This window comes from Citrus sinensis, chromosome 4, assembly GCF_022201045.2.
Source record: "Citrus sinensis cultivar Valencia sweet orange chromosome 4, DVS_A1.0, whole genome shotgun sequence".
NCBI classification, from domain to species: Eukaryota; Viridiplantae; Streptophyta; class Magnoliopsida; order Sapindales; family Rutaceae; genus Citrus; species Citrus sinensis.
The window spans coordinates 5,379,861-5,405,425 of NC_068559.1; the positions used below are offsets into that span (position 1 = coordinate 5,379,861).

General features: G+C 37.2%; 3 protein-coding genes across 11 annotated transcripts; 1 reads left to right on the plus strand and 2 right to left on the minus strand.

The window, feature by feature from the left end:
• Positions 1-5,088: 5,088 nt before the first annotated feature.
• On the minus strand, positions 5,089-6,706 carry LOC102619509 (uncharacterized). 3 transcript variants are annotated; one of them, XR_008053996.1, is made up of 2 exons: positions 6,421-6,706; positions 5,089-5,723 (listed from the first exon to the last, which is right to left on the minus strand). XR_008053996.1 is itself a non-coding variant. In XM_052439199.1 (2 exons), exons 1-2 carry the CDS (start codon positions 6,651-6,653, stop codon positions 5,385-5,387), a joined length of 585 nt encoding a protein of 194 aa, XP_052295159.1. In that variant the 5' UTR covers positions 6,654-6,706; the 3' UTR covers positions 5,089-5,384. The 3 variants fall into 3 exon arrangements, 1 of the variants encoding a protein (XP_052295159.1); XR_008053997.1 differs by having other exon boundaries at positions 5,089-5,778; XM_052439199.1 differs by having other exon boundaries at positions 5,089-5,736.
• A 2,014-nt stretch (positions 6,707-8,720) lies between these two features.
• On the plus strand, positions 8,721-13,992 carry LOC102610306 (protein FLOWERING LOCUS D). Of its 6 annotated transcripts, none has more exons than XM_052439318.1 (6): positions 8,722-10,720; positions 11,136-11,891; positions 12,003-12,048; positions 12,145-12,275; positions 12,427-12,508; positions 12,613-12,729. In XM_052439318.1, exons 1-5 carry the CDS (start codon positions 8,923-8,925, stop codon positions 12,495-12,497), a joined length of 2,802 nt encoding a protein of 933 aa, XP_052295278.1. In that variant the 5' UTR covers positions 8,722-8,922; the 3' UTR covers positions 12,498-12,508; positions 12,613-12,729. The 6 variants fall into 6 exon arrangements, 2 of the variants coding, with proteins under 2 accessions (XP_052295278.1, XP_024956553.2); XR_008054022.1 differs by lacking the exon at positions 12,427-12,508 and adding an exon at positions 13,318-13,992 and having other exon boundaries at positions 8,724-10,720; XR_008054024.1 differs by lacking the exons at positions 12,427-12,508; positions 12,613-12,729 and adding an exon at positions 13,318-13,992 and having other exon boundaries at positions 8,721-10,720; positions 11,963-12,048.
• Positions 13,993-14,702: 710 nt separating this feature from the next.
• LOC102617881 (uncharacterized) lies at positions 14,703-17,664 on the minus strand. Of its 2 annotated transcripts, none has more exons than XM_006485530.4 (2): positions 17,219-17,664; positions 14,703-15,680 (listed from the first exon to the last, which is right to left on the minus strand). In XM_006485530.4, the coding sequence occupies exon 2, from the start codon at positions 15,674-15,676 to the stop codon at positions 14,828-14,830; it is 849 nt and encodes a 282-aa protein (XP_006485593.1). In that variant the 5' UTR covers positions 15,677-15,680; positions 17,219-17,664; the 3' UTR covers positions 14,703-14,827. The 2 variants fall into 2 exon arrangements, with proteins under 2 accessions (XP_006485593.1, XP_006485592.1); XM_006485529.4 differs by having other exon boundaries at positions 14,703-15,704; positions 17,219-17,661.
• Between the last annotated feature and the right edge of the window lie 7,901 nt (positions 17,665-25,565).

Here is a 25,565-nt window from a genome sequence, read left to right on the forward strand (position 1 = left end):
TTATTTATTTTTGAGCTTGCACACACACTATTGCATAGAATGTAGAGATTTAAAACTCCATTTAAGTTATGACTGATTGAAGAATCAGTTTAGGGAGAAATCGAGTACGAAGTTGGGTAAAATTTAGTCGCGTAAGCATTGAAGGAGATGAGTGTTGTGCAAATTTTATTAAACTTGCAAGTGCATGAATCTATTGTAGAATCGATCAATAGTGACGAGTGTCGATTTCACGAGGAGGTGGATGTTAATTGTGTGTAAAGTTAATTTTCTTAGTGGGTGGTTGGATTTGTAGTGAAATTGATTTAGATTATCCTAAAATTTAAATTGAAATGACGGGAATAAATTAAACTGGAAACTATTGAAATAAAGTGCTTGGGTATCTGGATCTGCATCAACATGTACCATGAGATAGAAATTCCTTATTCATGCCAATTAAATCATGAGTGAGATTTCCACTCCTCATAAACCACACTCAAATAAATATTGTGCTAAGGGATTATCGTGCCAAATAGTAATAATCTTGTATTAGGTCTAAACAAGATTATTACTATCAATCGACGAAAAGTCAAAATATCCACAGATATTAGAGGAGAAGAGAAAATAAATTTATCAAATTAAGCCCATGAAACATGTTGAAACTTCACCTTCAACTCAGACTTGAAAGAAAATTACATACTCATAATTGAACTAGGGGTAAAATAAAAATTTATTAAAATACGTAGAAAATACAATATAAAGAAGGAATTATAGAAAATGGAGCTAAAAAATGGATTCAGAGGTGTCGAATTAGGGGGAGAGAGTCCCCTACTTATAGATACAAAGAGTAAATCTCATGGCCATCGAATTAAAACAATTTGGACGCTCAGAATTGCGCCACGTGGTAAGTTCTGATTGGATAGAACACATCATTAGGACTGTCATTCCGTGTAACGCATGTATCGTATGCACGTTTCTTGGTCATTGTGAAATGACCATGATGCCCCTAAAATACATAAAATATTTAATTAAAATAAAACACACATAATTAAATCACAAGAGACTTAAATATATAAAAGTAGGGATGTTAGTGAGATTTGAAGTGTAAAATGATGATTTTTTCCTTTATAAATATACACTTTATAACACTCAATAATGAGTAAATCAAGTATCTGGTCAAGTAGGAAGTTGAGTAAGGAATACTAAGGATATTAAATGAGTCGAGTATTAAGTGAAGTAACTTTTAAAATAAATTGAGTAAAAGTCGAGTAAATTTTTTGAACAAGTTGAGTAAGAGCTATGTAATTTTTAAAGAAGTTGAGTAAGTTCAGTATTTAGTCGAGTAAGTAGTAAAGGAGATGAGTAAGTCGAGTATCTGGTCGAGTAAGTACATTGAACGAGTCGAGTATATTATAATTTTAAAGATAAATTTAGATGAGTATTAATAATTTTTAAAATAAATTTAGTAAAAGTCGAGTAAAGTTTTGAACAAGCAAAGTAACAGTTATGTTATTTTTTAACGAAGTTGAGTAAGAAGAGTATTCAGTTGAGTAAGAAGTGAAGTAAGTGAGTTGAGTAAGTCGCGTATCTAGTCGAGCAGGAAATTGAGTAAGTAGATTAAATGAGTCGAGTAAAAGTTGAGTAATTTTTTAAACAAGTTGAGCAAACTTGAAATAAGTTTTTTAACAAATCGGGTAAGGTGACGTTTGTTTTTTTATCTTAAATCTGAATAGACATGAATTAATCTGAATTCTGAATAGATCTGAATGTCTGAATCTGAATAATATGTTTGTTTTTTTGTCTGAATCTCGGAAAATAAGTATTAAGTTGTTTATTTTTTTCAACTTAAAAAGCTGAAAATATATACTTTTACATTTGTATCCTTATTAAATTTGAATGTCAAATAAATAATAAATTAAATACCACAATATTTTAACATTTATAAGTAAAACTATATTCAAATGAATATATAAAATACCATAAATTTTAAATTTTATCGTATATAATATAAGAAAGAAAAAATAGGAAAATTTTTATGTGGGGTAAATGTCTACGGGTGAGTTTTGGGATAGACATAAAAAATAAATTATAAAGCAGGGATATTTTTTAGATTGCAAGTAATTGACTTAATTCAGATTTCTCCATTAAGTAAAAAGCCAAAAAAATTGGCTTATTTTATTAAGTCAGAATTATCTAAAAAGTCTCATTAAGTTATAAAAACAAACACTTCTAATTAACTTAAATAATTAAGTTAAGTCACTTTAAGTCATTAAGTTAAAAAACAAACGCCACCTAAGAGTTGAGCAATAATATTGAGTAAGAAGTCACTTGATCAAGTCGAGTAAGTATATTGAATAAGTCGAGTAATTTTTAAAACAAATCAAGTAAGTATATTGAATGAGTCGAATATTAAGTCAAGCAATATTTAAAACAAATCAAGTAAGTTTTTGAACACGTCAGGTAAGAGTTGAGTAATAATGTTGAGTAAGAAGTCACTTGATCGAATCCAGCAAATATATTAAATGAGTCGAGTATTAAGTCAAGTAATATTTAAAATAAATCAAGTAAAAATCGAGTAATTTTTTTGAACAAGTTGAGTAACAATTATGTTGTTTTTTAAAGAAGTTGAGTATTAAGTCTGGTAAGTCAGACATTCAGTCAAGTAAGAAGTGAAGTAAGGGGTCAGGTATCTAGTCGAGTAAGAAGTGGAGTAAGCAGATTGAATGAGTTGAGTAAAAGTTAAATAATTTTGTAAATAAGTCGAATAAATGTGAAATAAGTTTTTAAACAAGTCAAGTAAGAGCCGAGTAATAATGTTGAGTAAGAAGTCAATTGATTGAGTCAAGTAAATATATTGAATGAGTTAAGTATTAAATCGAGTATTATTTAATGCAAATCAAGTAAAAGTCGAGTAACTTTTTTGAACAAGTCAAGTAAGAGTTATGTAATTTTTTAAAAAAGTTGAGTACGCAATCAGATAAGTCAAGTATTTTGTCGAGTAATAAGTAAAGTAGGGGAATTGAGTAGGTTGAGTAGATAGACGAGTTAATATGTTGAATGAGTTGAGTATTAAATCGAGTGAAAGTTGATTAATTTTTAAAATAAGTGGAGTAAACGTCGAGTAAGATTTTTGAACAAGTCAAGTAAGAGCCGAGTAATAAGGTTGAGTAAATTATTTGATCTAGTCGAGTAAGTTAAATTAAATAAGTTTGGTAAGACTTGTAGTATAATTTTATTCAACTATTTCAATAATTTTTTTACTAAATTTTTTTATGATGGCTGTATCTTCACTCGTCAATGGCAACTATACGTGTTCCTATCTTGTATAATGGTGAATGGACTAAGAAAAATGGTGAATATAGATTTACTGGTATTAAGATACAGAGTATTAAAGTGCTAGATTCAACTACATTTGAGCAATTGGTCGAAAGAGTTGTAGAAGTAATTTCTATTGACCTTTCTAAATTTGTTATTAGCATGAAGTTTAAGTTCAAAACATCGTCAGAGCCTTTACCACATATGGAAATTTTAAATGATTTTGATTTAGATTTTTTTTTTGGAGAAGCTAGTAACGGTTTCAAAAATCCTCTCTGCATCACTTATGAACACAAAGTAAATATTTCGAGTCTAATGACGATATGAGGGCAGATAATAGTCCACCTGCAACACACCCTTCATGGGGGGAGAGTCATTATTATCCAACAATTGATTTATCAACCTCCCAACATGAAGTTGAAAGAGTCAATATAGAAGATGATGGTTTTATTTCTGACATTTTGGTAGTGGAAATGAATTAGAGTAAGAACTTACGCCCAACACTCATGTTGATGTGGAACATGATTCAATTGAGGTCCATCTTGATATGGAGGACATTAACACTACCGGATATTAAAGCACCAATTGATAATCCACCAATGTTGACCGTAACTCAACCACGAGCTAGTAATAACTATTTGCTGAGACTTAGTTTGCTGGTTAATAGTAATTCAATATGCACAAATGATTCATTCCTTAGTATTGATAATTTAGCATCAAATAAAGTTGGTGATGACAGCGATGGATTTATAGAAAGATTTGCCCAAAAATTTGGTAAAAACAGACTAAAATGAGATGATTACATAAGGGCAATCTTCTAATAACTAAATAATTTGTAAAAAAGCTCAAAATTGCCATTAACCCAAATCTAATTTGACCTAAATTAATTCGAACCTAATCCAAACCATATCTAATCCTACCATAATTCGATCTGAATTCAACCCAATTTTTTAATTCGATCGAAACATATTATAATTGGATCAGATTGAATTATAGATTTATGTTATGTTTAGATTACTTTTTTTTCCTAACACCATTAATCCGAAACCCAAATGGGTCGACCCAAACCCGATTTTATCTGTCCTACTTTAATTGGTATGTAAATATGTCCAAAATCTTTTGATTAACCCATTCAACACTGACTGAACGGAGCCTTAAAATATTACCCAAGTTTTCAGATTATATTTTAGTTTTCAAAAACTGTTCTCTAATCACAAATAAAGGGGTCCATTAAAGAATTATCATTTTATAAAAAGACCCGAGAAGATTAATTTTTTTTATATGAGAGGTGAAATATTGACGGATTGGTTGTTTTAGTCCAAACATGTCAATTAAATTTTAGGGTAATTATCAGAAACCTCCTCTGAGGTTTGGCATATTTTCAGTTTGATAGATTGTATTCGTGTATTTTCAAAAACCTCTCCCGACGTTAGTATACTGTTAATTTGACCATTTGTTGCATGATAAAATGACAAATAAAAAATTGTTGGTTCGTACTAAGCATGTTTGTTCTGGCGCCAGGGAAGGCGAATACAATGAAAATACCAAATCATCATCCCTACTACGTTCCGACATGACTTTGATGAATGAAACAAAGAAAAGATTTGAGTCAAATATCGCAGAATTAGAAGGAAGCTTTTTTGCACTTTGCCTCATTGCTTTGCTTTCTGCATCAAATTTCTTTCAATCTTGGTGAAGATTTTGCTTTATTTAATATAAGAAGAGTAAAAAAAGTAGGTTGTTTTTTACACAAGTGATAGAAATACTTTTGAATTTAGATAATGTTACACTATTCACGTCAAAGAAATAAGATGATGAAGCCATTTCCCCATATATATAGCCAACAATTAGTATTTGGTACAGGAGATGCAATAGAATTTTAAATTTTATTCCTATAGGGCTACAAGTGATACAAATGAATACACAAATCGACCATCACTAGCGTAACAAAAAGATTATCGAATGCATAAACATGAAAAAAGTCTGCAAATTGTATACATGGTAACTATGCCTAAGTAAAATAACAACTTTGATTGATAATACCACCAGCAACAGGAGCTTCATACCTTCTTTATTAATCGCTAGCTGGTATGCTATAGCTCATCCAAGTGTAAAATGAATGGCAATTGAGATTTCGAGCCTCTATATACCCTTAATAAGTTTTCCCCAACTTCATCACTGACTACAATTGCAATAAGCAATAGAAAAATAATCATGATACAATGAGTCACATATACAACATGAACCTGCTTTATATATATCCAAGAGTCTGAAGATAGATACTTGGAGCTTGATTTGCGAAATGATCTGTCAGGAAAGTCTCGATGCAAAATCTTCGTCCATATTCCAAACAAAACCAAGCATATCAATCCTTTGCCCAGCGACAGTCCTATATATGTAAAGCTTCTCAACAGGGAGCGTTGGCCTTGAATCTGGGGGTCCACTCTTGTCAATAACTTCAACATTCAGTATGGATATCCAAATACACTGAAATTTTCATTTATAACTCGAACAAATAAGACAGGAATTATCCAAAGACACTGCAATTTTGGACATTGGCTAACAAGCTTGATTATGTCAGGACTTTGCATAGCGACATAGCTCAGATTCTAGGTTGTTAGGCCAGAGAAAACAGATTTGACATATCACATTATTTGACAACACAACCAGGCTGCATCTACAACCAATTTTCCAAAGTCCTACCAATCTCTAACCCAGTACATTGCCTAATCAATCTTCTTAAATAATATAGGCAGCAACGATTGTATAAACAATTATCTCCAGCCAACCAGGTATGCCAGAAGCCAAATCCAGAGCAGAGAAGGTTTTGCGAATCTCCTAAAAAATAATCCAATCTTTAAATTAACAAAGACTGGCATGAATCCATGTTGAACAATCAGCAACAGTACCTTAAACGAATAAAAAGCTTTCAGAGCCATTTTCAATCAATCACAAGTGAACATGCATTTGCAGCAATCATTAACCTACAACTAACACTAATCGACGGAAAAAAAATGGAAGAACAAAAAAATTCTCAAAAAATTTTCGAGACCCATTATTCTTTTTTTAACTAAATCTCCTAATTTCAGCTAACAAAACTGACATGCATGGAAATAATCTGATTCGTACCTTATTTCCGGCTCGCAAACACTGGGATTATTTATGGGTCGAATGCAAAAGTCATTGGTCGATATCCTTCCACATAGCCATCGTGAATCAGTCGTCTCTAGTATTGGCGTCTCTGAATTCAGTGTCATGATCTCCCATTTGTGAGCAAGCCTTTTAATCAAAGCACTAAAGAGAAGATGAAAGGGATGTTGTGTTTCATGGCTTCGATGTGAATAGAGGAAAGAGAGGACCATATTTCCTTTTCTTTTTAAGTGGGTGTTAATGTCTGCTGGGTAAAGGCTTTGCTTTTGTTCTTTACTAAATCAGCACCGATATTCTCACACCAATGAGCACCACAGTTAGCACAAAACGGTTCGTTTTGTGCTAACTATAAAAGATTTAACTGTAGCTTGAAAACGCAGGCTCATCTTGCTCAAACGCAGACCACACACGCGCTCGAGTTTCTGAAACGCAAACGCAAACGCAAACTACACACACTCATCTCACTGGACCACAGCACTCTCTCTCACCGTGGGTCTCTCCACATTTGGCTTGGTTTTTTATCCTACTGTTGTACATGGCCAGACAGCTGGTTGCACAAGAGCTGTAAATTTTTCAGCTGAGTAATCTCAGCTGGGATTTCATATGATAACATATTATCATATAGATCCAGCAACTGCAATGAAGTAATGTTGCCAATTTCCGCGGGAAGCTTGCCTTGAAAGTTGTTCTGATACAAAAACATTATCTCCAATAGCTCAAGCCTCCCAAGTTCAGCTGGAATCTCCCCACCAAGATTACCAACGGCCAAATCAAGATACTTCAGGTTGGTAAGATTCCCAAATTCCACTGGGATTTCACCTTCAAATTCATTGTATCCAAGAATCATAGTCTCCATGGATGAAAGTTGCCCAAGCTCTCGCGGTATCTTGCCAGTGAGATTATTCCCAGATAGATTGATAAGAATTTGTTTCTTGTGCTTGGTTTTTTATCCTACTGTTGTACATGTAATTGATTCATTTGTAATCTTTGTTGCTTTCAAAGGTAGGCTTCAATTGAGTTGAAACTTTAAAAAAATTTTAAAAAATGAACCGCAAATAAAAGATAGCATCATATTGGGTGACAAAATATTCTCGCGGATGATCCTGATTAATGCTGTGTATTTCGCAATGTAATTACTTGCTGATCAATTTAATTGAATTGATTAACACATTGGTTTGAGTTTTGATATTGCTGCTCTGTTTTTGGGTTATTTGAAGATCGCATTTTTGCAGGAACTGGTAAATTGGACACGTTAACAAAAACCTCTCACGTATTACTGAAATAATAACTGTTATATTTCAGCCCTTATGCACAGAACACAATGGTTGCAAGCAAATCAACTCATAACTTACACAATGGGCATTAATTTCCATTTTCCAGCATATAACAATTTCTAGCAGCAAGTTTTAACAGCAGATAACTTCCGACAACAACTCATCCCAAAATCAGCAACTCATAACCCACAACACAATAGCATTTTGCTAATTTCCAATAGCAAGATGCGTGAGAGAGACCCACGACGAGAGAAAGCTGAAGGAGATAGCAGCGAGATGCGCGAGAGGCCAGATGAGAGAGACCCACGGCGATAGAGAGAGCCACAGCCGAAGAGAGACCCACGGCGAGAGAGAGAGCCATAGCCGAAGAGAGACCCACGGCGAGAGAGAGAGCCATAGCCGAAGAGTGACCCACGCTCGAGAGAGAGAGCCACAGCCGAATAGAGACCCACGCTCGAGAGAGAGAGCCACAACCGAAGAGAGACCCACGCTCGAGAGAGAAAGAGAGAGAGCCACAGCTGAAGAGAGACCCACGCTTGAGAGAGAAAGAGAGAAAACCGAAGGAGAGAGCAATCCCACGATCCGTTTTGTGAGGCGAGTGTGTGAGGAGAGTGTTACTTTTGAAGCTACAGTATTTTCTTTTATAGTTAGCACAAAACGAACCGTTTTGTGCTAACTGTGGTGCTAAGCGTGGTGCGTTTCTCATTTTCCTTACTAAATGGACATTCACAAAGTTGAGGCCAATTTCAAAACCCAACATGAAAATTTTCAAGCTTTCTTAAAATTTTTTTTATCATTAATGGGTCTTTTTACAATTTTATCCTCACCAACCAATTTATACGAAACGATATACTAACGCTAGGGGAGGCATTTGAAAATACGTTAATACAATCTATCAAATTGAGAATATACTAAACCTCAGGGGAGATTTTTGATAATTACCCTTAAATTTTATATTTAGTAAAGTGAAGGGGATGAGTCGATGAGATGTCATTTTCCTAAATAAAGATACAATAGTAAGACACGTACAACAGCAGCACACAGAGCTCGTGGGTTGGCTCGTTGGTAGGATAACAAGTTAAACTGGCGTGTACGTAATCACTACCGCTACAATTTTCTCGGTAACCAAACAATCCTTCTTCCTCCGCTCTCTCTCCATCACCCCCACCGCCACCGCCACCGCCGCTGTACCCATAACTATAAACAAATGGACCCACAAAACTCCTCCCTCGACGAATTCTCTCACTTCCCTCCTCTTCACCTCCAATTCTTCGAACCGTCACCAAACCCTAGCCCCACCGCAGTCCCATCCCCACACCCGCCAGGCCCACCACCGACGCCGCCCTCTAACCCAAACTACCACCACTTCCTCTCCGTCCCCGTCCCCCGAAAACGACGCCGCGGCAGATCGCAACCTCATCGAAACCCCAACACGACCTCGTCTTCGTTCTTTTTCGTTCCTGTCCCCAACACCACCACGACCACGACCACCCCACTACCAAGCAAATTGGAAAATAATCCTATCCCTAGCCCTAGCCTGAACCCCCACTCTAATTCTAATTCTTTACCCAATAAAACGCCGGATGTTGGCGAGGAGATTATTGTCATTAACAAAGAGTCAACCTCCGAGGCGCTAACTGCGCTAACCTCTGGATTTCCAGCTGACTCGTTGACTGATGAAGAGATCAACTTCGGTGTCTGCCGCGTAGTCGGCGGCATCGAGCAAGTTAATTACATTCTCATTCGCAACCACATTATATCTAAATGGCGTGAAAATGTTTCTCGTTGGGTGAGTAAAGAAATGTTTACTGAATCAGTCCCTAAACATTGCCACAGTTTATTAGATTCTGCATATAATTATTTGGTTTCGAATGGTTACATTAATTTTGGGGTTGCACCAGAAATCAAGGAGAAGATTCCGGTGGAACCCAGTAGTAATAAGTTGAGAGTTTTGGTTATTGGTGCCGGGCTGGCAGGTCTGGCTGCAGCTCGACAGTTGATGAGGTTAGGATTTAGGGTTACAGTTTTAGAGGGTAGGAAGCGAGCAGGTGGACGAGTTTATACAAAGAAGATGGAGGGAGGGGCAGGGAATAGAATCAGTGCTTCTGCAGATTTGGGAGGGAGTGTGCTGACGGGGACATTGGGAAATCCGTTAGGGATCTTGGCTAAGCAGTTAGGTTCCTTGCTTCACAAGGTAAGAGATAAGTGTCCACTTTATAGATTGGATGGGAATTCTGTGGATCCGGAGATAGATATGAAGGTTGAGGCAGATTTTAACCGTCTTTTGGATAAAGCTAGTAGGTTGAGGCAGTTGATGGGGGAGGTTGCAATGGATGTGTCTCTTGGTTCTGCATTAGAGACCTTTTGGAGGGTTTATTGGGACAGTGGAAATGCAGAAGCAATGAATTTGTTCAATTGGCATTTGGCAAATTTGGAATATGCAAATGCAAGCTTGTTGTCTAAGCTTTCTTTAGCTTTTTGGGACCAGGATGATCCGTATGATATGGGCGGTGATCATTGTTTTTTGCCGGGAGGGAATGGGAGGTTAGTTCAGGCATTGGTTGAGAATGTTCCAATTTTGTATGAGAAGACTGTGCATACTATTAGGTATGGTAGTGATGGGGTTCAGGTGCTTGCTGGGAGTCAGGTATTTGAGGGTGATATGGTACTGTGTACAGTTCCACTTGGGGTTTTGAAAAGCGGTTCAATTAAATTTATTCCAGAGTTGCCTCAGAGGAAGCTTGATGCAATTAAGAGGTTGGGATATGGGTTGTTGAATAAAGTTGCAATGCTTTTTCCTTATGTTTTTTGGGAAACAGATCTTGATACATTTGGGCATCTGACTGATGATTCGAGCAGTAGAGGGGAGTTCTTTCTATTTTACAGCTATGCAACAGTTGCTGGTGGTCCTCTCTTGATTGCTTTAGTTGCAGGAGAGGCTGCACATAAGTTTGAGAGCATGCCTCCGACAGATGCAGTTACTAAAGTTCTTCAAATTCTTAAAGGTAAGTTATCCACTTTTGTGTGCATGCTTTTAGTTTGTTAATCTGTCTGTCTTGGTGAATTTATACAAATTCTGGTTGCAAGTTCTTTAAATTGTCGGACATGTGCCTCATGTTTCAAGATGTATCCTTTTACCGATTGGTCAGATGGTTTTACAGGTTGTCAGTGATGATATGATTTTTTGCCGTAAATGTCATACAAAAAGATGTAATATGGGAGGCTCATTTTAAAAAGAAACATGCTAACTCGAATGAATACTTCTAAATTTTTTAGAATTTCTATTCTAATTCTGGTTGTTTTAGGTGATATATAAAATCAGGATGTAACTGGGTAGAGGATTGAATGGTTGAAAACATGTAACTTGGATTAACTGATTATTGATAATCATTATGACAATGTGGGCATAAATGCATGCAGGCATATATGAACCAAAAGGAATCAACGTCCCAGAGCCAATCCAAACTGTTTGTACCAGATGGGGTGGTGATCCTTTTAGCCTGGGTTCTTACTCTAATGTTGCAGTGGGAGCGTCTGGAGATGATTATGATATAATGGCAGAGAGTGTGGGGGATGGAAGACTTTTCTTTGCAGGAGAGGCCACTATTAGGCGATACCCTGCAACTATGCATGGTGCTTTTCTTAGTGGGCTGAGGGAAACTGCAAAGATGGCTCACTGTGCTAATGCACGAGCCTTGAGGATGAAGGTGAAGGTAGGCAAAATCCCATCAAAGAATGCCTATTCTTGTGCTTCTGCTCTCACTGATCTGTTCAGAGAACCTGATTTAGAATTTGGGAGCTTTTCTGTTATTTTTAGCTGGAAGAATCCTGACCCAAAGTCACCATCTATATTAAGGGTGACATTTAATGATCCTCGAAAGAAGAATCATGGAGACCAACCTCATTCAAATAAAAGACTTTTTGAGCAGCTTCAGTCACATTTTAATCAGCAACAACAGCTTCATGTTTACACGTTATTAACAAGGCAACAGGTGCTTGATCTGAGAGAGGTGAGAGGAGGAGATGAAATGAGGTTGAACTTCCTCTGTGAGAAGCTGGGGGTGAAGCTGATTGGGAGAAAAGGTTTGGGATCTACTGCTGATTCTGTCATCTCTTCCATAAAAGCCGAGAGGGGCATTCGCAAACAAACTTCAACATTTTCAGCATCGAAGTTAGGTGAGAGTCATGGGATCTTAACCTTTTTTTTTTTTTAACCCCCTCTGACCCTCCATACTACCTCCATGCAGTTTATAAACTTCTAATGAAACTTTGTGGAATTTTGAAAAGGTATTTCAAAGCTAAAAACAGGAACTTTGAAGCAGAAAATGATCAGGTATAAGCTGAAGTTTTGATGTCATTGTTTCTTGTATCATCCCAAATATCTGTTTTGATAATTGATATCTTTGTATTATTTTTGAAAATTTATCAGAAAGGCGAAAATAGTGCGTAATGTCAAAAAGTCAGTGCCATCTCCTAATAAGTTGACAGCTCCTCCTAATTTAAAAGTGTCAAGCGAATGTATGATCACAAATCAAGTGCCTCCTACATCATCTGGTTCAGGTATATACTTGGGGGCTTTAAGTTGCTCTTGTAGACCATAAATTTTGGTGCATTTGGATGTTTGCACAAATCACTGATCAAAAGCATAAATTGACTGAAATTAGCTTCTGTTGGCTGTAATGTGGTTACTATTTCATATGGTCATATGCAGGTGTGACTTTGTCAGCCATGAATTTTGATTTGACAGGATCAGTATTTGCTGGCAAAACCATGAAAAATTGAATTTAGATGATGTATGCTTCAAGTTTGCCCATATTTGTCTGTGAATATTGATTCCCTCCGAAATAACCACCTCGCTGTTTTCTAGTCTAAAGCTTATTGATTTTTATTTTGTTAGGGCAACATGCACGTGAGGTTCTAAAGCAATGAGCAGATTGGCCCATCCTGTTAAGAGATGTAATGTTGAAACACTATGGACCCTAGAACATTGACAGTTGAGAGTTCAATGCAAGTGGTAAGATGTCATTTAGTAACTCTTTTCTGTTTGGACTCTGCAAATTTGGTAGATTTGTGTCTTTTCATCCATAATTTGATAACTTTTACATCTGAAATTTTAAGCATAAAAAAGGCTCCTATTTAATCTCCTCTACATTTGCTAAAATCCAGACCATCTCTTGATGACCATTGGATTTATGCAACGTTTAAGAGTGTTGTCCAACGTGTGTTTTATTTGTTAAAATATAATAAAAACAAAAGTGGGCAACTGTTAGCAAACGGCAATGCCGTTGGCAAGGTTTTGTTCTGGGAGGCATTTAATGCTCCCAGCATACGGTAATTATTAACTTGATTTGCTACAGTTTTTTATTAACTAAATTTAATCAGTTGCTTTCCTGGCGTATTTTTTCTTTTTTTCTTTGCCAAGTCATTTTTCTAATGGTAATATTACATGTGAATAAAATATTGTGATATATATACATTTGAAATAAACATTGTTACAACAAAAGCAAAAATCTTGTACATTATAATACAAATATTCCCGAGCAATTCTATTCAAAGAATGTACAAGTGTTCCTAACTTTGACTAGGCTTTTGTTGTTTACAGTTCCGGTTGGATCTCTGGCAGAAGGCCCGATGGTTGGACTCTATACTGATGAGATATCCTACGAAATACCAGTCTAGAACCAACATTCCTCAGGTGCCTGGTTTTATTGGAGATGATGATCTAGCTGACTAGCAATATGCTTTTGGGCTATGCAGTTGCCTAGAAGGCATGAAATTGGTAGCTTGGTGTCATAAGGGACAGATGTCAAAGTTTGAAGGTTTTTCTGAAAGCGGAGGAGAACAGGAGTGGAACCTCAGGTCTTTCTGAGGTTCTTGTATTCCTATTTATTGGGACAAGCTGACTGATAGGATCTGTGTAGGGGGGAAGGATTGCTGGCGCTGGACATTGGTGCTCCCTCCTAAACCTGTTACCCATAAATATGCAACCTGTTTGACCTGGAAAAACTGCTCTAAATTACCAAACTTTCAGTTGGTGCTGTCTGAAGGCACACTAGTGTCATGTTCTCACAAGATTAGCCAAGTTAATTGTGGAGAGAGCTTCAACTCTGCCATTGAACCACCGGCCTTGGATGTGATTTCATAGGCGGCTTGTTAAGAACACCAATATATCTATGTTGCGAGTCTTTCTGTATATATGTATGAGCTTTACAAAATTTCATGTAAATAAATTTTAATTGATTTAAATGAAATGGCCAGAAATTAGCTGTTTAGCAAATAGTGATGCAAACTTTCTTTTTTCAGATGGTACCTTTCTTGGACATCTGCCGGCTTTGCACTCCCTCATCTGGATTCCGAACAATGCCCAGTTAGTGTTGAGTAGTTGTAGTTTTTAGTTAACGATTGCTGTGATTTGTGAAATGACATTGCAAGCCTGCGGAATATTAGCGGGCAAAGTTTTGGAAAGAGTTGAAAAATGAAGGCGAAATTTATGCATGAATTGATAATTGAATAAAACTCAAGAAGCACACATCCGAGAAAAGATATCGAAGTCAAAAGAAGCCAATGTTGGCTGTTAAAGAATGTAATCTCTAATTGGCTGCATGGCTTTGGAGTTTAGCACGTTTGCTAATATCTCATCATTTTCAAATAGTAAGAGCTGAATGTAACCTCTAATTGGCTGCATGGGTTTGGGTTTTAGCACTTGCTAATACCTCATCATTTTCAAATGGTAAGAGCTGAATGCAGGGAGCATCAGAGGAAAGAAAAACACGCACATAACATTCCTATTTCACAGATGGTTTTGCTTCAGAACCCATAATCTGATAATCAAATTTGATTATGTTGTAGCAAAGCACGTATTCCCAGTGCCTATTTCAGATAGCTTTATCCTGTACGTGAACAACGGATCTCGTGTATCAAGGTAGTCATCAGTTTCCGATGAGTCCTGTGATTGGGGTGTCAAGAGATCAAAGAACCAACAAGAAATAGAGAGGTTAAGTGCACCGTCGACATAACCAATTAAATGAATATCTAGTGGCACAACAAATCAGCAGTATACAACCATTATCCAAGGATGTTTTTCAGCAAACGGTATATACAGGATGAAGACCTCATGTATCACTTGCACTCTTGACATTTTCTGGGTTACCATTAGTCCCTTCCAACCATTCTTCAAGTTTGGCTTCTTTATCTGCCCTAAAATCATCATAAATTTCTGAGAACATTGATAAATTATTATGAGATAAACTGACAACGGCAACTTCCTTTTCTTTTCCTTCTTTTTCTTCTTCTTCTGCTTCTTTTTCTACACGGAGCTCATCTGCAACCTGACTTGACACAGGCAGTTCACCAACTTCCATATCTTGCCGAGAAGAACTAGTACTAGCAGATGCAACTGATAGTGGCGGAGTAGGATTTGGTAGTAGCTTCTCCCCCGGGGCCAAGGTGATATCTATGGAATCAGGTTGAGGCCACTTGAAATTGATGGCTTTTTGTCTAGCTGATTTCAATACATTTGAAAAATAACTACTATTCTGTTCATCACCCTTTGGATCATGAACTGAACCGCGGCCCCAAACAACTGGTCCCCAGGAGCTAGTTCTTCCCATCTGAAAACTGAAAGTTGGCTTCTGGATTAATCCTCTCTTTGGTTGTTTTGTTGACATTACTGATAGAGATTTCCTAATGTCTCTTATCATATCATCAGCTATGGAAAAACCACATTCTTTCATTGACCTCACCATGCAGACAGAATCCTCCAAATCTTCAGTGTGCAAACCTGTTTCACGAGACTTCTCCACCACATTGCTTTTGAGATTAACAAGGTTTGGTACGGCATTTTGAGTGTGTTGCTGTATATAGAAAAGCCCTACAGAAGGTTCATTTGCCACATATTTTATCATCTCTGCTAAGCTTTCAGTTATTTCCACAAAACCATCTACAGTGGAGAACCCATGCATCTTGCTGAAGGCGAATGGCAGTTCATCACTAATGTGTTGAAAAAACAAAGGCAGATGCATTTCAGACAAAAAAAAAAAAAAAAGAGATAGTGAACTGGTACATAAGAAAGGAGATTTCTACAGTGTAGATATTGCTTAGAATGTTTTGTGAATAATCACTAATTAATTAGAGAATCACTATTAACCAGTATATAAACTATACAACCATGAAAATGTGATCTTGTCCACACACAGGTAGAGAATATCACTTTTCAATATTGTATTTTAATATTGGGTCACTTGCATGTGGCAACAAGTAAAAACAAGGCCCTCAAAACAGGCTTATACTGTTAAAAGAAAAAAAAAATTATAAAAGGAAATAAAATATCCCTCTAAAATAAGAAAGAATATCACAACCTAAGATATTAGGAAAGTAAAATCCTTCTCTTAGACGACAAAAGCCTAAAATATCTAAATAAGGGTAATATCTTATTCTGCATAAGGTTGCTCCCATTTTGAAGAGCACCTATCAGATCATTCATTTCTAGGCTTTGGGTGGCTCTATATTACTGCAATGCAGCAATAAACCTCCTCACCACAAGTTGAAGCAAATAAATACTACCTGATAAGTTAAATTCATATCACATTCAATCTTGTTTAAACATTATAAATTTCTCCATTCATAAGGATTACTGAACATCGTTGTCTGTGGGGGGGAAAGACTCTGCCAACCATTGATATTACAGGTTTAACACTAAAGCATCGGGATTCACTTGGCAATGATCTAAGTTTTCCCTTAATTTGGTGTGGGAATTTCAGAGGTCTTAATGGACTTCTGAACTACAACTTACAAATAATGCAAAAATTTAAGACGAGGGCAAATACTCAATTTGTCACACCATTAGCTTTTATAGCTGATGACAGTTTCTAGTTGGGGTGATACTTGAAAGTCTTTGGAGAAACAAAAGTAGAGACTTGTTTGGTTTCCAGGTATCATTCTTCAGAAACAAAATAAACATCTTCCACTCATTTTCATATAAGCACTAATTTTGGTAAAACAAATCTTATTTTCAAGATGCAATACAGAAAGCAGCTCCGGGATTGGAAACTGGAATAAAAAAATAAAAAAAAGAGCTTTGGAAACAACAATGAACATATCTCAATTTCATTGATCCACACATCTGAGCTACACTCCATAAAATAAAGTTTTCCAGACTCACATTAAAAGAAAATTAAGCCACAAGCAAAACAAACACAAATTAAACAGCCAGCCACTGTTCTTGATAGTTTCAATAACAAGGTCATAAATTGCAATAACCTTCAGCTAATTCCCAATAACAGAACCTTCTTCATTAGCAATCTATTAACTTTCTATGCATTTTCGGGGTCCTCGTATCTAAAGATCAGACGTGTTCTTCAATACCCACATAAGAAAATCACAAAACAACCAAAACCCATCTCTCAGAACATCATTTCCTATCAATTCACTAGAGCTTCAGAGACATCAATTCAATTCAACAAAAGTATAAGACAAAGCATAAAAGAAGAAAGAGATTCACTCACAGAAATCCCGAGGAGCATAATACGTGAAGAAGAATCTCGAGGTTCCTGATCTTCTGGGGTTTGTCTTCTTTGAAGATTTTATCTTATTTTTTATCTTGAAGATGAAACAGACAGATTCAGGCAGCTTGCAGTTCAGCTTCTTCTTCGTGTCAGTTACCACTGTCTCGCTTTCTCTTACCTCTGAACGTGCTTTTGATTACAAGTCATCATCATAGGCGCGAAACAGCAGAAAGAGACAAAAACTTGTCACCTGTCTTTTTCAATTTTAATGGACATTTTCGACACTCCCTTGCGCCCATTTTTTAAGCTTTTATTTGTTTGTTGGATGCGAGTTGCAGATCCCACCAAAAGGTCAATAATAACATGACGAAGATGAAGAATTTCAATTCAATCCATTAATAAATTTAAGAAAATCGATGTCAACTAGGTTGTCAAATGGACGGGATGAGATGATGTTTATTAATTACAGTTATGTCCCATATTATATAAGTGAGATGAAAAAATATTTTATTTTTATCTTTTTGGACGAAAATATGTTCTGATCTCGTCCCAAACGAGATGAGATCTTGTGGGATCTCATCCCAATTAAAAAAATTATTATTTTTAGTCGGTAATGAAATGAAATGGGATGAAATTTATCAATCTCACTCTCGTTCTGTATATACAAATGGAATAAAAAAAATATCTAACTCCTGTCCTTTAATTTTTTTATGGGACAAAAATTTTGTCCCAATCCCATCCCAAATAAGATGGGATCTTGCAGGATCCCATTTTATCGGAAAAAATTACCATCCCTAATGTCAACATCTTATTGTTTGAAAAATAGTTATATAACTTCTTTATTTTTGATACAAATTTAAAAAGAAAAAAAGTGGAGAGAATATATTAGAATTTTGTAGTGGTTGGATGAATATAAGACAAAAAAAAAGTAATGCGTCTTGTCTTTGGGACAAGTTTGATTGTCTTGTCTGCGTGACAAGTTTTTAGTGGAGACTCAGTTTCGTTTTGTCTTTTCTTTCTTCTACATAATGGCTGCTAATGATGCCTCATTGGAGCATGCTGTTAATCGAGGGTGTGCTAATATATCACTCGAAGAGGAGGAGGAAGGTGGATTAATTGTGGTCGGGGATGAGGAGATTGACGATGGCAAGGAGAGAATTGATTCCCGTTTCTGTTTGGTAGGTCGTTTCCTCACGGATAAAGTGATAAATTTTGCGGCTATGAAACACACCATGGCCTCACTGTGGCGTCCTGGTAAGGGGGTTTGTATTCGAGATTTATCCCTTACTCTTTTTCTATTTCAATTCTTTCATGAAATTAATGTTAAAAGGGTGTTGGAATCAGGCCCTTGGACATTTGATCAACACATTTTACTTGTTAAACGACTGGAAGAGAATGAGCAACCGTAAAATATTTCTCTCTTTTTCACCTCATTTTGGATTCAAGTGTACAACTTACCAGTTGGTTTCATGTCGGAGAAAATCTTGAAGGATATTGGAAACTACATTGGTGTCTTTGTGGAGTCGGATGAGAATAATTTGATGGGCATTTGGAAAAATTACATGCGAATTCGGGTGACTATAGATGTGCGGAAACCTCTGAAATGAAGAATAAAGCTGAAGAAAGCAGGTGGTGATTGGCTTTGGATTGATTTTAAATACGAGCAACTGAATATTTTTTGCTTCATTTGTGGATTATTGGGGCATACTGAAAAACAATGCCTAAAGCTGTATGAGTTCCCGCATGGTGGTCTAGATAAACCTTATGGGCATTGGTTGAAAGCACCGAATAAGAGATCTACACTGAATTCTGGCAATCGATGGCTGCGATCAGTGCCGCCAACACAGTTTGAGAAGGAAAATGGAAAGTCCATGAATCAAGCAGTTGCCATGCAAGTTGATTCGGGTAATAACAATAAATCCGGAGTTGCCGTGCCAAGTAGTTTGATTATTGGCAAACACGCGGGGAGTATGGTACCATTTTAGGAAGTTGGTGAGAAAGTTACAAAAGGAAATAATTCCAAAGGAAAGTCAACAGAAGAGCCAGCTCATTTTAGTGGGGAAAAGGAAAATGGGGAAGAATTAGAGTTTGGGCTTGTTGTTAGCGAGGCCAAAAGAAGGAGATCACAAGATAAGATTCCACACAATGGGGGCTTTGACGGGGAAGGCACATCTCAGTCTGGGGATTTTCAATTGGGCTCAAAAAATGGACCAGCGGTGGGACATGTAATTCAGGCCCATCGAGGTCAATGAGTACCTTAAGCTGGAACTGTCGTGGATTGGGCCAACCACGGACAATTCAGATGCTAGCAGAATTGGTCATGAGTAAAAAACCTTCATTTATTTTTCTTATTGAAACTTTGTGTAGTAGAAGCAAATTAGAGAGTATTAAAAAGCAATTAAATTATGATGGGCTTTTTGTTGTTGAAAGAATGGGTCGGAGTGGTGGTCTTGCACTCTTATGAAAGGCTCCTAGTAGTGTTACTCTGTTAAAATATGCGAATAATTTCATTGATGCTGAGGTGGAAGTGCCGAAGCTGGGAGTGTGGAGGTTGACTGGTTTTTATGGGTTTTCGGAGTCTAGCCGGCGCCGAGAATCGTGGGATTTGCTCCGTTTATTGGCTGGGTCGTCTGAACTTCCGTGGGTTTGCATAGGTGACTTTAATGACTTACTAGCGGCTACTGAGAAGCGAGGCCGAATTGCTCACCCAAATTAGAAGCTGATGGGGTTTCAAAGTGCAATTGCTGATTGTCAGCTGATTGACCTTGGTGTTACTGGCTATCAATTTACCTGGGAAAGGGCTCGAGGAACTGATAAGTGAGTTGAAGAAAGGCTTGACAGAGCCTTTGTGTCTGAGTCATGGCTACACCGATTCAATGAGGCAAAGGTATAGAGCCTAGAATCTACTTGCTCGGATCATCTTCCTATTCTTTTGGAGCTTAAACCGACAGGGCCAATTTCGAGAAATAAAAGATTTCGTTTTGAAAATGTGTGGTTGCGGGAGGTTAATTGCTGTGAGGTTGTTCGGAATAATTGGCTTTCTCCTACTGGTAGTTCAATTCAACAAAAAATTTTATCTTATGGGTCAGCTTTGATAGAGTGGGGTGGGTATCTAGCTCGGGATTTTCGTAAACGGAAGCTGGAGTATCGAAAGCAAATGGCTCTGTTACGGGGTCGTCGAGATTGTGAGGGTATAACTGAGTTGACGAAGGTAAGAAGCCGTTATAATGAATTGTTACATAGTTATAAAGTGTTTTGGAAGCAGCGAGCAAAGTCACTTTGGTTAAAAGAGGGAGATAAGAACACTCGCTACTTTCATGCCTCGGCTTCAACGCGGAAACGGAAAAATTCGTTTGGGAACCTTCAAAACAATCAGGGAGATTGGTGTACCAATTCAGATGAGGTTGATGAGGTGATCATTGATTATTTCCAAAAATTATTTCAATCTAATGGTTGCAATAGTGCCGAGGTCATTCACTGTGTGGAGTCAAAAATTACAGACGAGCAGAATTCCATGCTCCTAACCCCTTTCTCTGCCACGAAAGTTAAGGAAGCACTCTTTGATATGCATCCCGACAAATCTCCTGGACCAGACGGCATGAATCCAGCCTTTTACCAAAGATTCTGGCACATTGTTGGTGAGGACGTAATTTCGGCTTGTTTACAATTTGTGAAAGACTGTTCCTTTCCAGCAGGTTTAAACTACACTTCAATTGTGTTGATTCCAAAGAAACAAAAGCTTGAAATTTTATCCGACATGCGGCCAATCGCTCTGTGTAATGTACTTTATAAAATTCTATCCAAAATGTTGGCTAACCGTATGAAATTAGTACTTGATTTGGTTATCTCAGATTCTCAAAGCGCCTTTGTCCCGGGTAGAGCCATTACCGACAACATAATAATCTCGGCTCAAATCATGCATTTCTTAAAGCGGAAAAGCCAAGGAAAGCAAGGAGTAGCGGCTCTGAAAATAGATATGTCCAAGGCATACGACAAGGTTGAATGGGGCTTCCTGCAAGCAATGATGCTTAAGCTGGGGTTTGATCCTAAATGGGTAGATCTGGTTATGCTTTGCGTGTCAATAGTCCGCTATAGTGTGCTCCGAGAGGGTAAAGAAGTTGGGCTAATAATCCCTTGTAGAGGACTTCGCCAAGGAGATCTATTATCCCCGTATCTGTTTATTATATGTGCGGAGGGGTTAAGTTCTTTGTTTCGAAGACAGGAACGAAGTGGTTTACTGCATAGGGTTAAAGTTGCAAGAGGTGCTCCCATGATATCTCATTTATTTTTTGCCGACGATAGTTTCTTTTTCTTTAAGGCAATACATAATGAAGTTGCGTTGGTTAAGCAAGTGTTGACAGTGTATGGTGAAGCCTCTGGCCAAGTGGTTAATTTCAGCAAGTCATCGATCTCATTTAGTGCTAATGTAAGTGAGGCCAACGTTCGACAGCTGTGTGAGCTTCTAGAGGTTAATGCCACCACTAACCATGGAGCTTATCTTGGTCTTCCATCTTACATTGGCAGGAAGAAAAAAGAGGTGTTCCATTATATTATGGATAGGGTATGGAAGAGACTTCAAGGATGGAGTGCGAAGATGATCTCTCGGGCTAGAAAAGAAATTTTATTGAAGACGATAGCTCTTGTAATGCCTAATTACGCTATGAGTGTGTATCTTTTGCCAAAAGATTTATGTAGAGAGTTGGAAGGGATGATGAACTCATATTGGTGGCGCAACAATCACAGTAGAGGCAAGGGGATTAATTGGATGAAGTCGAAATATTTGTGCAATCCAAAGGGGCATGGTGGTCTCAGATTTAAGCAGTTACACTCTTTTAATATTGCGATACTAGGGAAACAAGTATGGAACATTTTAACCCGCCCCAAGTCTCTTATGGCTAAAGTGCTTAAAGCTCGCTACTTTCCTCGAACTTCTGTACTTCAAGCTTCTTTGGGATACAACTCGAGCTTTGTGTGGAGGTCTATGTTAGCTGCCAAGGATGTGGTAGTGCAAGGGAGTAGATTGCATGTTGGAAGTGGACACAATATTTCTATCGGAAATGACCCATGGCTTCCCGATATTACTGATGGTTTTATTTCAACAGAGTTTAATGATGAGCTTGTTGTAGCACCTGTTAGCTGTTTAATGGTACCCAACCAACGGATCTGGGATTTTGATGTTGTGTCGGACCTATTTAATGCACGGGATAAGGAGTTAATCTTACAAATCCCTCTCAACTCCAGAAGAGATAATGATGCATGGTACTGGCAGGCCAATCCTCGCGGATGCTATACGGTACGCAACTGTTACAAGTTATTAAATTCTATTACCTCTGATTCATTTGCTGGTGTGTGGAGGAAACTGTGGAGATTGAATGTTCCTAGTAAAATTAAGAATTTTATTTGGAGGGCTGCAAAAAATGTGTTGCCTACTGCAGTTAACTTACTCTCTAGAAGGGTGGATATTATTTCCACATGTGCTGTGTGTAATGCCAATGAGGAGACAATCATGCATGCGTTAATAGAGAGCAGTTTTGCCAGGACTTGTTGGTTCTCTTCTCCTGTGGGTTTTGTTGGCTCCTGCACCTCTTTCTTGATTTGGCTGGAGCATATTTTTGCACGTTGCAGTACAGATGATTGTAATATAGCTATGATGATTTGTTGGCGCATTTGGATCCATCGAAATGATAAGATATGGAACCAGAAAATTGGCTTTGTTTAGCAAGTGCTTAACTCAGCTGGGCAGTTGCTTTATCAATGGCAGGCAGCTAAGAAACAATTGTACTTTGTTGATGCTGGGGTGCATCAGTTGGCTCATGGGGCTGTGAGCTGGGAAAAGCCTGAATTTGGCTGGGTTAAGTGCAATGTAGACGCTGCAGTTTTTGCACCTCAGGGGAGGATCGGACTTGGCTGTGTCATTTGCAACTCAGATGGTGCTTTTTTAGCTGCAAGATGTGTTGGCAGGCATGGAGCATTTAGTGCAAGGGAGGCTGAAGCGCTTGGTATCCGGGAGGCTCTTAGCTGGCTGAAGGAGTACAAGCTTCCATGTGTTATTGTTGAGATGGACTGCCTTCAAGTTTTTCAAGCTTTAACAGAGGGTTTCTCTGGCCCTAATGTTTTTGGTCTAATCATTGAGGACTGCCGGGAGTTAGCTCTAGTTATAGGAGAAGTGAAATTCTCTTATGTCCATAGATCTGCGAATTTTGCTGCTCACTCTGTTGCGAGGGCAGGAAATTTTATGACAGATTCTCGAGTGTGGAATTGTGTTCCACCTCCATGGCTACTAAACAGTTTGTAATTTGTTTTGCTTAATGAAATTTCTTTCAAAAAATAACTTCTTTATTTTTAAAAAACAATCATAAAGACCTTTTTTTTTGTTAAAAATAGTCACATTGCATGTGGAACTATTAAAAAAAAGGTGTCATTTTTATTTAAATTTATTTAATGTCTCTAAAAAATAAATTTAAAAAATAAATTAATTTTAACATTTTAACCGTTATCACAAAGAATTGAAAAAGTCCTTTTAAACATAAATCCATGATTTTGAATATCTATTTAAATACATGTTTAAGAGAAAAAGGCAAGTGCATTATCTTGATTTGCCATGATCAATCTTTTTCTATAGAGCTCTTTTTTTAGTCTTCTCTTGTTCAGATTCAATATAAACCACAGCTTCAACACAAGCTTGAAACACATTGCAGACACCAAGGTAAAGCATGAATGAAAAAAGAGAGAGATGAGAATGAAACTGAACAAAGTAGGGGGTATAGAAGAGCTTAACAACAAATGATCGGTCATGGGAAATCAAGGTAATGGACTTAGCCTGTTTCTCTTAAACATGTGTTTGAATGGATAAGCAAAGATAAAAGACTTGTGTTTATAGATTTTTCAGTCATTGGTATCAGTGCACTTTGTTGACAACCTTCCCGTGTCCAAATAAGGATGTAGATAGAGTTGAATTGCTGACAATGTCGTATGTGTTCAATTGTGTATAGCTTGATATATGTTCAATGTTGTGATATAAAATTATGTAGTTTGATTAAGCTTGCCAAAAGAACATGTATTGAGGAAGCTTGTTATACTGAATTGAGATTTGCCGGATTAGTTTCTCTCCTCGTCTTCTTCAGCTTCTCTTTTGGCTTCCTTTTCGTTCTTGCTTTGTAAACTTCTTGGCTTCTTCGAACTATTTGCTGCCTTGGCTTCTTTAGCTTCTTTGCTGCTTGGCTTCTTTCTTACTTTGTCCCTTTAATTTTTTTATTTTTTGTTTTGCTTTCATTTGCGTTTCTTTTTGCTCTGCTTTTCTCTGTCCTCACCTCTTATTTTTGTCATAACCTTTCCCTTTTATAGATAATTCTAAGTTTATCTTTTTACATGTGTCAATACTTCGCAAAATTACGCCAGTGCTTAGAGAATTTTAATCTTCTAAGTCATTCATCTTATCATCCAAAATTATATGTTATGTATTTAAAACTATTAAGTAATAATCTCAATTTAAGTTGGTCATATTTTAGTCATTAATACTCAAATATATATACGTTCTGATATTTCTTTTTGCAGCGGGAATACTTGGGAAATACTTGGCAATTTTTGGTGTGCCTCAGTAGAAAAATCTCTAGTATTAATTTAGAAATACAACATTGCATAGAGGTTTGGCGTGTTAATTTCTCCGAAATGTTCACCATGAATGTAATAAATATACAAACTGGGGATCTCTATGTAAATAGCTTAATTTTAAATTAGGGCTGCTGACTCTTATTTAACCCTTCGGACACGCCTACCATGTAGGGCATAAAATCCCTGTATGGTGCAAGGGCCAAACTTGAGCCGTTGGATTCAGCTTGTTTGAATCCAACGGTTGTGGTTTTAATTTTAAAAAAAATGAGAAAAAATGAACAAAAACAGGAAAAAAATAAGGCAACCGGTTGAATCAAAAGCATTTTCTCCTCCCTTCCTCTCTTTCTCCCTCCCTTTCTCCCTCTCTTTCTCCTTTCTCCCCCCCGAACATTGAGCAGATCTTTGTCGTTCCCCACACTGTCACGGTCTCATTCTTGGTCACTCTCTCACCTCGGTTCACACTCCCGCTCCCACTCAGGCTCCCATTCTCGTCGTTGCTGTTGTTGTTGGTCTTGGCTTTTCTTCCAATTCACACTCACGCCCAAACTTGCTCTCACTTTTGCTCTAGCTCCCGGCTCCGACTTTCACTCTTCTTATCAAGGTTACTCAACTTTAAACTTAGCCTTGTATTTGTTAAAGTGATTTAGATATGTAATTTGTTATATTTTGGGAAAACGATTTGTTAATCATATAGTGTGGAAATATAATGCTTACATAATATTTGACAAAATACCAC

Bases quoted from the DNA above. Each gene is read 5' to 3' on its own strand.
- LOC102619509 (XM_052439199.1), bottom strand. From the start codon at position 6,653: ATGGTCCTCTCTTTCCTCTATTCACATCGAAGCCATGAAACACAACAT. The intron at 5,737-6,420 runs GTACGAATCAGA...GTTATTGACAAG, and splicing joins GTTTGCGAGCCGGAAATAAG to AGTGGACCCCCAGATTCAAG.
- LOC102610306 (XM_025100785.2), top strand. From the start codon at position 8,923: ATGGACCCACAAAACTCCTCCCTCGACGAATTCTCTCACTTCCCTCCT. The intron at 11,892-12,002 runs GTGAGAGTCATG...AATTTTGAAAAG, and splicing joins ATTTTCAGCATCGAAGTTAG to GTATTTCAAAGCTAAAAACA. The intron at 12,276-13,317 runs GTATATACTTGG...TGTTGTTTACAG, and splicing joins TCCTACATCATCTGGTTCAG to TTCCGGTTGGATCTCTGGCA.
- LOC102617881 (XM_006485530.4), bottom strand. From the start codon at position 15,676: ATGCATGGGTTCTCCACTGTAGATGGTTTTGTGGAAATAACTGAAAGC.